At 39.7% G+C, this 10169-nt stretch overlaps 1 protein-coding gene across 4 annotated transcripts in view; it reads right to left on the reverse strand.

The window, feature by feature from the left end:
* Nucleotides 1-3290: 3290 nt before the first annotated feature.
* Nucleotides 3291-10169, reverse strand: part of csnk1a1 (casein kinase 1, alpha 1) — a 69732-nt gene continuing 62853 nt past the window's right edge. For all 4 annotated transcript variants that reach the window (XM_008402774.1, XM_008402772.1, XM_008402771.1 and 1 more), the window contains one exon: nt 3291-3961. In XM_008402774.1, coding sequence (XP_008400996.1) covers nt 3954-3961 — 8 coding nt within the window. In that variant the 3' untranslated portion in view covers nt 3291-3953. The remainder of the gene's footprint in view (nt 3962-10169) is intronic.

The following is a 10169-nucleotide window of genomic DNA, read 5'->3' on the forward strand; positions in this document are numbered from 1 at the left end:
AGTGTTATCAAATTTTTATTTTTATTTCCTTCTCCAGAATGTATATTTAATTAGTCATGTCTTTAAATGCCTTAACATTTTATAATTAAATTTGTAAGGTTACCTACTCATGTTAATTCCAAGTTTTATTTGTAGTAATTGAATCTTACGAACAATGAATCTTAAGATCAAATGTTCTTGATGTTTGTCACTCCTTCTCAAACATAGTGACATTTAAATCAATAAAGAATTTGCAATTTCTGCACAACAGGCCTGGTATTTCACCTTCAGATCTGAAATATGATGGACTGCAAGATTAACTGATTGAAGTTGATCTTTGGTTTGAGTTGGTTCTACAACTACACTAGGGACCTGCTCAGCATCAGTGGTTGGTAGAGGCCAAAGGTCATGCTGTTGCAGAAGTTCAAGTCTCTGGTGCGTTGGAATTTTCACCAAACACGTCGTTAGCTGCTGTGCTGTTGGCACTCATGTTTGCCAACATCCATTCTGTTCARATTTGTGTTGGCGTTTTGTGGACTGGTGGTTCCACGCCTATATGAATTGTTCTAGTCGGCTTTGAATCTTAGGAAGAAAAACTATGTGAAGAGAAAGTTTGTGCACATCGTCGCTGGGATCCAAGAGGGCTGAATCTTCAAGATTATAAAACGTGATGTAAAATGGTTCAAGAACAAGTAAAAACACATCCTTCTGTAACCTGCATTACATTCTAGGACTATTAGGATTATTAAAAGAAATAATCCAAGTTAAAAAGTCAATCCAAGTGATTCTTAAAACTCKGTTCGTCTGCTGGAGGGAAGTGGCAAATTGTAAAACACAGACACAACTAGATGGTGCAAAATTGGTGAATTGTATTAATATTTACAATATATACACAAGTTAGTCCACAATGGTTCCTTAAACCAAGGAAGTCAGCAGTCTCTTGCTGATGATGAAAGAAAATAATCCAATTCTTTCTGGAGCGGGTCAGTCCAGAGTGAAGATGTTATGGCTGAATCTCCAACCAATTCGGAAAAAGTTTCTTGATGATAGGAAGTTGATGTGGTATTTCTGTGATCCGCTAATTGGTTAGTTCGCCAGTCTGGTCGTCATGATKCCAGACAATCCGTGATTTTTCCTGGATCCTGAAGCAGATTGCTTGACTGGGAGTCTGCAACACACCTGGCCTGTCAACAGGCATAAATAATCAGTTCACATGTATTTTCTTATGATTACATGAGTTTACATAATAATTAACTGCAACTTATGCAAATTCAATTTCTTTTACACAACAGTGTTTTATACCGGTAAGCATTTCAGTTTAAATGCGCTATAATTATATCAGTGTATAACCAACTCAACAGGCTGGGAAGGCTAGTGCTAGCATGCTAGCTCCCGAACACAACACTCACCAGGTCCCTCTGGACAAACCGTGACCGCTACAATGTTCGGATGAATGATCGCGTCTGCAAACCAACAGAGTCACACGATTGAAGGATTCACAACAGACAGTTGACAACTGCTTTGGAAACAGACCAGAATCCAACCTGCACATCAGTCCGACAGCGTCTCCTGCCATGACGCCGATTTGCAGCCATATAAACAGTAGCTGTCAATTTGGGACGCTGACGTGCAGCCGTCACGTGACTTTAAAGCCGCGCGAGAACGATTTAGTTTGTAAAGAATAAATTAAGGAAAGGAGGATTTTTATTTCCAATGAAATCTTTAAATCTAACAAAATGGAAAATAAAATAAACTGAATCTAATATAGARAAATGATCCTGTTTACACCTCCAAAGACGCCCTATTCTCTGATTATGGATGGATTCACCAGTGATGAGACTCCGACATTCAATGCCCTGACGGAGGTTCATCATCATGGACACATTTTCGCCACCATGATCTGACCTCACTCTAGAAGGTGACCATTGTCTGTGCTGGAGATCAAATAAGTAATTAAGCAAGAACATCCATCGATGCCACCATGGACCACAAAGCCCCACCCAAATGGAAAAACAAAAAATGTATGAGACGCATGTTGCCATCAATATGCCATAAACTGTTGGGATACGTCACATGATGGACACGTCGAGTCACTGCGCTGCTCCACCTCCTTGCAGTCGCCATTGGGTTGACTTGACCAACATGTCACGGACGTTACGCGGTGGAACCGCCAGTCCTCACGCATTGAACAAGCCTCGCATCATCTGGTTCAAACCACCACACAATTTTACATTTTGAATGTAATCTTTTACAAAATATAGGTTTCAGATTTCACATCTGGTCATAAAAGAATTTTTTCTTATCATTTGTGACAGTATTAAATAAAAAATAATTAGTATTCTGCACCACCACTGTTGAACGTATGACCCATATTTGTTCAGAAGCCATTATTTAGATGCCATACATTAGTCCCAGAATTTGGATACAGGGATTGAAGTTGTCTATCAGTTTCAAGGTCTTCATCAGTCACTGCAGCCAGCTTTCCCATTATTGGACTTTGTAGAAAGAAATGATGTTGAGCATCCCAAGATGTTTGCCATCCTCTTGACCGCGTGTCCTTGAGCAAAAGGAAAGTTGATCTGCTCTCTTAATATGAATAGATGGTCTACCTCSACCATCTAAAATAGAATCATATTCAAATGCCTCAGCATAATGTTAACTTTATACAGAGGGTTTTTCACCGCAGTGAAGTTAGTTTCAAGTTGGATATTCAACATTCGTGCGCTAATTTCAGCCAGCTGTTGTCCACTCAGCACTCAGAGGTTCACTTCACTTGACTGTCAACAAATGTCCAAACCAAACACTCCTAACTGTTAATAAATGCCTTGCCTTGTGACCAACTGATACTAAAAAGTGGCAATTCATCCCATTACGTGAGTCACTCCATCCTCCATTAAATCTGAGTCATATTCAATATTTTCAAATAATTTTAATATTAAATATTTTCTTCAATAGCTTCTAGATCACATGACCTATTGATTCAAAAATCAGTGTGAAATTGTTCTACACTGTAGATGAGGCACACTCATTTTTATTCCCCTTTGAAATTGTTCTGAGCTTAGAAGTTGATTAGTTAGTCAAGAGATGCTTGTAAAATATTTGACTGTTGCTGTCGACATCACAGTTAATAACATTGGAAAAAGATTTTTCCTAAAAGTAGATAATCATAAAAACCCCTGAAGATATTTACCTCACCTTTACGAAGCTCCTCAATCGTACATAACGTGACTAAGCAGAATGGAAACAGATGATTTTCTTCCCTACAGAAAGATTTCTTAMGTAGGTTCGGTGGTCGATAATAACCATCACAATAGAGTTAAGCAATGTTTTTATTGGCATTTCTGAAGACCATTTTACAACAGACTTAATAAATCATAGTTCTAGAGAAAGGGAGAGAGAAAAAGTATCCTACCAACTGTTGCTTTGCTTCTTATATCAACAAGCAAACTATTCACCATAGGAAAAAAAAATCCAAAAGTTCTTTTTAACTCAACGTCCAGGGTTGCGTCATTTAATCATTTAGGAACAAAAAGAACAGGTTTACATATTTTACCATTTTTTTCGGTAAAAGGAGGGACTGAAATTATTGAAGTAGTGAGAAAGGAGAGGATTTGTTACCTCAGACAAAAAAACAAAACCCAGATCAGCTGACTGTCTCACCCAGTCTCCAAAGGAATAAAGATCAATTAAAAGACATTGATAAATGGGGAGAGATGTATCCGATACGGGAAGAGGCAGCTACAGCCTCACTACCCTTAGAAAATAATTAAAAAAAGAAAACCCCATACATTTCCCAATTGGAATTTTATGATTTATACACATGAAAATATAGATAACACAAATGACAAAGCCTTGTGTAAATCTATACATTCCATTACATAGATATTGATGATGGAAGAGAAGACTGTCGTTTGTCCAGGAGAGATCAGGTTGTCCTGGTAACCAACAGCAGATCAGGTTAGGGAGGGGATGACTTAGAACCCTAGAGATGGACAGAAGAACAGACGGGCAGTATCTTCAATCAGTGGTCAGCAACTTGCTACAAAACCTAAAAAGTTGCAACTATTAGTTCACCTGAGGAATGAGGAACTTCAAGCAAAGAACACAAAGAAAATACATGATACAAAGCAGACCAGAGAATAGAAATGTCAGAAATTAGCCAGAACAAAGGAAGAAAACAGCTTCTTAAGGTCATAAGACTTTTAGCCTTTAAAACATCTAATTCAGATTTGATTTTTTTTGAGATGTGCAAATTTAAACTCCTACAAGCTTTTTAAAACAACAGTATGTAACTTTTACAAAAATATGATTGGCACATTTCTTATCAGTGTCACCATGTCATGACAGTATACTAGGAGACAGATAAGATGTGAAATTTCTACCTCCTCTCAGGGCTAATATTACCGCTTGAAGAAATGTACCACTGTCACTCAAAAACAACCAGAGCTAGGAGGAGGGTCTTAGTGCTGTTAATTAACTTCCAGAAAAATAAAACATTTATCTGCTATCAATGGTGGCTATCCTAACTAGCATGAGCATTCATGGCAAGCTCTATTGTAGMGTAGCATAGAGAGAGGGGAAGGATGCGAGCAGCACATTCACAAGTATGACTGAGGGCGTTAAAACCTTACTCTTGGCTCTGATTGGTTTGGTTGTTTCTGACAGAACAGTGCATTTGTATAGAYGACGAGTCCATAGGGAGAAGGTTGAGGAGCTTCATTTGAACTAACTTTTGTGTTTGTGCTTCTAAAAAAGCTTGGTGCACCTGTCCAACCRGATCAACTGGTTAGTCTACAAACTAACCAGTTGATCCCTCTAGACTAATGGGACTGGATTAGCAGTTCAGCTAGTTGAATATTAACTAAAACCCTGTCAGTGAATATGATTTTTAAGGTTCTMATTAATGCATGAGAACCCATGCATGCATTCTGCACAGGTTCCCTTTTCTCTTAAGCTAATTATTTGCATGGCTGTTTTATGAATATGGGCCGACTTGTCACTGAGTTGAACAGCTAAGTTACCAAACCAGGCTTTGATCCCATACCATATAATGTTTTCTAGTAATGCACAGTAAAAAACTGGTATGCTAGAACCCATGAACGACTGTCCATGAACAGTCGTCCACTGTTCATGGATGACCATACAGACTTACTCTTCTTAAAAGGTATGGTCACTATTGAAGTTGTGAGGGCAAATGGTTATTGTCCATCTGGGCCCCGAGGTTTTTGTAGACTGACACTTGTTGAATTGCATTGTCCTTCATAATGACAAGCTAGTGGTCCGGGTGCAAGGCAGGGGATGATGCACTGCCTTGTGGAACTCCAGCCAGCCTCTCTCTCGAGGTTCGGGTCTACATTTCAAGTTAACTGGGCTTTATGACGACAGGCTCAAGGTGGGTCTGGCTGGGTTTGAGGCTTGATCTAAACTCTTAGACATGGAAGACATGATCTATGTTGTATTAAAGGTTAGGGGTTATTTGTAGAGGTRTGCCGCTCAATTGGTCACCGATGATAATCGGCCGATTTTCGTGAAAAAGTGTATGATCGGTGATCGGCGATCATTGGCTCTTGTTGCCGATACCGATCACCTGCTTCTCATTTTTCAGCCTGCAGGATGTTGCCGGGTCAACATCCTGCTAACAAGTATTGGCATGTGAAGTTACTGCCAACATATGTTGGCACCAGAGTGGCATCTCTGCATGAAGTCTTGGTATGTATAAATACTTATTTTTATAGAACAGTGAAATGCCAACAGACCTGATGTGGTTTTTGGTAGAACTCAGTGATGCAGAGCCTATTGTCTTTCAGCGTTCCTGTTCCGCCAGCAAATGCACTGGCCATCGACAAGCAGGCATATGTTAATTAAAAGATCAGGCCTTTCTGCTCTGATGAAGTAAAAKGCATTAATTACATGACCAGCACCACAGAAGAGGACGATGGTCTGACACTTTTTGTTAAAGTGAATTAAAATTAATATAATAATGCCTGTAATGTCACTAAAACARTCAAGTTACAGCATCTGTTTCTCTCCATGAGTCCACTAAAATCCAGTGTTCCTGGACAACTCCACGACAAAGGTCAATAAAGCTCACAGCTTTATTAGACAGCGTCTAAAAAATATATTTTTCTTACTAGATAACTCAGACAAAAGGTCAGGTTTGTTTTGAGAGCTTTTGTCTGTACACTTTTCCAGGCATACATGTTGCCAATCAATGCTGAGCAGTGGGACTAATGCAATGTGATGAACAACCAAAAACACATGCAGGAAGACTTGTTACTACGGAAGGCAATATGAATGAAAGTTTATCATAATTCTTTGTGGGAGTAGTTAGGCCTGTTGTGATAAGCAATAAATCAATCGGACAATAAATTAAAATGAGCTTGATAAAAKGAGGGCAATAATATTGCATTCTTTTTTGGTTTCATCACGTCAGGTCTCTCTTTCTACAAAAGAGACTGGATGACAAAAAGCTTGACTCTGGTGTCTGGCGTTACTCCTCCCCTCTCGTTCCCTTGGTAAAGGCTAAACAAACGGGAAGTTAAACGCCTCAGTTTCTGCCACTTGGGCTGAACCCCATACACAGGTCATGATGGCGACGATTTTCTTGTGTGGCGTTGCTAGGCTGCGTGTGCACATTGCTATGACAAAACTTTGGGTTTGTGGGTTCACTCTTTGAGGCTGCGGGCCCACGATTGGTTCCCTGCCCGCTTTTAGGCACCTCAAAGGGTATGCACTCTCACACGAGATCAAGAACCACCTTGAGCAACAGGGACCATCTTTGGTTGGTGTACGGTGTATGCGGTGTGCTCTTTGTATGTGCTGAGTGTGCTGCATAGAATATGACTAGCATACTCCAGTGGGTGCAGTTGCTTCATCTGAGCTGGGCCCAGATGGAGCTTGTGGTGTTCTGTTATGTTGGTGTTCATAATCATAGGAGGAGGAAATTTGGAAGTGTTAGTAACAGGAGGAGGGGGAGGGGGGGGGGGGGGTGTGTGTGTTGGTGGGGGTTGCGTGTGTGGGTGAGAGGGTTAGGGTTAGGTCAGAAAAAGGATATGGTTAGGTTAAGAGTTAAGRAWTGGTGAAGGTTCAGAATAGGGGTTAGGGAGGGGGGGGGAAGAAAGAAGAGAGGAATAAAGGTGGGGGGTTGGAGGAGAAGGAGAGAGAAAAGAGGGGGGGTTTGAGAGAAAATTGGTGGGTTTAGGTTAATAGTTTGGGTTTTGTTAAGAATTGGGGGGGAGGGAGGGGTTGGTTTGGTTCTAATTTGTTCTCAGTAAAGGTTTTAAGTTCTATCCTGGTTTACAGTTTTACTGGTTGGGGTTCTGTCTGTTAAGGTTTAGTTTTCTCAAATTTTTTAATTCTAGTTTTTTTTTTTATGTTTCTTATGCTTTATGTTTTCTTCAGGTCCGATTTTTTGGTTTTGATGTTGGCCTTTCTCATAACTAGTTTTTATAGTTCGGGTCCTGATTCATTTAGCTTGGGGAATTTTATAAGAGGTATCTCTATTTTTTGTGTAGATTTTGATTAAGCGGTGTTCTTTTCTGATTTATTATGGAATTATTTCAAATGTTTGTTTTCCTAGAATAATTTCTTTTCTCTGCTGTTTTAGGCTCCTAATCTTCACTTTTTCATTATATTTTGGGTTTCCTGGGTTCTGGTTGGGTTCCAATTTTCCTCTAATTGTGATAGTTATTCCTGTTCTTTATTCTAGTGTTCTCTTCTGTAAGCTTAGTTTTAGGTCCATTTGAGATGTTTAAGTGTTGTGAGTGTAAGCGGGGCTTCGGTCCCCTTAATTTGTTTAAGTGGGGGTTTGGGTTTTTTTTCAATCAAGCTATCAATTTTGTCTATAAACCASCCTTCATGGTGGAGGCAGATCGCTGGAAACATAATAAAACATAACACAGTCTGCAAGTGCAAATGCCAGAGTTGTGCAGTAAACTGCTAATGTCCCTAACATTAATATGATGCTGCCTGATCATATTAATGTTAGGGACTACTCACAATAGTCATCAGTAATGATTTATCATGGCAGCTATAGTTAATTGTTATGTGATCAGAAGTTCTTAGTTCATGGAGTTTTAAGTTTGATCTTTTGTGTCAAACATCTTCTACGTAGCATACATCAGTGTGAGTTTGTGGGGGTGGGCATGCAAACGCCTAAATCTTATTGATCAGTTTGCTTATTTTAATTGGCGGCTTGGCGCTTTGCAAGCTAAAAATGAATGAGCGGAGTTAGAACCTTCAGTAGTTCTAAGATTCAGCCTGAACTTTTTACAGTGTGCATAGTTCTGGTCAGGTCGTCCATTTATACGCTCTTTTTGTGGTTTCGTGAACTGAGAAGCTGACAGGTCACGATTTGGTTGACATTAGCAATTTATTTTAAACATTTTTATAATTTACTTTTTAAAAAATTCTAAATATAAAAAGTTATTACTTCAATCTAAAAACATTTGAATAATTTTTTGGCAGTGCTCCCTAATGACAATGGCTATTTTTAGAACTTGCTCTGTGGGCGACGGACAATGTCCCCTCGGGGGACTGGGTGCCCGCGGGCTCTAGGACCCCTGCTCTATGGCCATATCTTTATATGCATCACTCTGCTTTTTATAAAGTTCGACTTTAACACAGGGCTGCACAGTGGAACAGTTGGTAGAGCTGTTGCCTTGCAGCAAAAAGGTTCTGGGTTCGATTCCCAGCCCTGGTCTTTCTGCATGGAGTTTGCATGTTCTCCCTGTGCATGGTGGGTTCTCTCTGGTACTCTGGTTTCCTCCCACAGTCCAAAAACATGACTGTCAGGTTAATTGGTCTCTCCAAATTCTCCCTAGGTGTGAGTGCATGGTTTGTCCCGTCTGTCTCCTTGTTGCCCTGCAACAGACTGGTGACCTGTCCAGGGTGACCCGCCTCTCACGTGGAACGTTAGCTGGAGAGGCACCAGCAACCCTCCTGACGCTGCTAGGGACAGGGGTGTAAGATAATGGATGGACTTTAACATAAAAATCTTCATATCCCACAATTCTAATGAAATTGCTCACACTAGTGGAATACATCAGCATTAGTCAATCCTCAAAGTTTGCTAATAATCAGTGCTTATTTGTTTGAACAACACCAAATCAAACTCTGACACTAAGTGCTSTTAATGTTTTCTCCATTTATACTTGAACAAAACAGCATAAAAAATACATTATAAAAAAGAAGTAAGTTTCTTTATTTAATGTAATTTTTTGATTTTTAGCTCAAACTGCCACATTTTGGGGACACTTTCAATTTTTTTTTACATATATATATAGAAAACGGGAGACTGAGGTAACTCACACAGCCTCCATGTTGTAGTCATCCTATTTTGCCACATGATGGTGCCAAACCCACCCTATCTGGGCCAGCAATCGTCTACAATCTAACTCAGTATGCTTCATGTGTGTATTTATATCAACTTCTATGCACTTTAAAAGGCTTAATCCACATGTACTTTATTGTGGCTCACAAGCACATTTATAAAAAAAATCCACCGGCTCAGTTTTTCTTCCTTCTCTGTCTTCACTGTGGGTGTGGCATGGTCTGCTTGCCACACCCAAGCAGACCATGCTTGGGTGTGGCAAGTTCCCAAACATTTCTTCAAATCTGCAAACTTCATTACATGGTGAGTCTGTTATCTTGTAGCAGCATTGTTTTATATCTAAAGCTACTGCTAGATTGCTCATTGAAGTGCTGTCTTTACYAGAATTGCTGACATTGCTAGATCAGATCTCCACCGGGATTCTGCCGTTAATAGCCAAGGGGCCGCACACTGAGATTAAGTAATACAACTCAATTGAAAAGGAAAAAATGATTTTTCGAGGTCTAATGAAAGCCAAATTATGGACAACGGTCTGATATATGCTCTCAATTTGCATCGGTTAGATTTTGTTGTGTTTTGGCACTTTTTGTATTCAAGCAAAAATGGCAATGAAGTAAAGTCAATTAAACAGAATGTTGCTACACTTTTTGGTTAAAATTAATATTGCGCAGGGTATTATTTTTTCCCCTCTCTTTCTCTCCCTTTGCTCGAGTATTTTGAAAGACTTGATAATGATCTTATTTTTGATCATTCGTTGTTGACATTTTTGTCACCAATTCTGTTCATTACTTTTATGGACCGAATTTCTAGGCGCAGCCGAGTGTGAAGCGGCCGGGATGAGGCTCAGTGCCTCCAAATC

This window comes from Poecilia reticulata, unplaced genomic scaffold (assembly GCF_000633615.1).
Source record: "Poecilia reticulata strain Guanapo unplaced genomic scaffold, Guppy_female_1.0+MT scaffold_256, whole genome shotgun sequence".
Taxonomy (NCBI): Eukaryota; Metazoa; Chordata; class Actinopteri; order Cyprinodontiformes; family Poeciliidae; genus Poecilia; species Poecilia reticulata.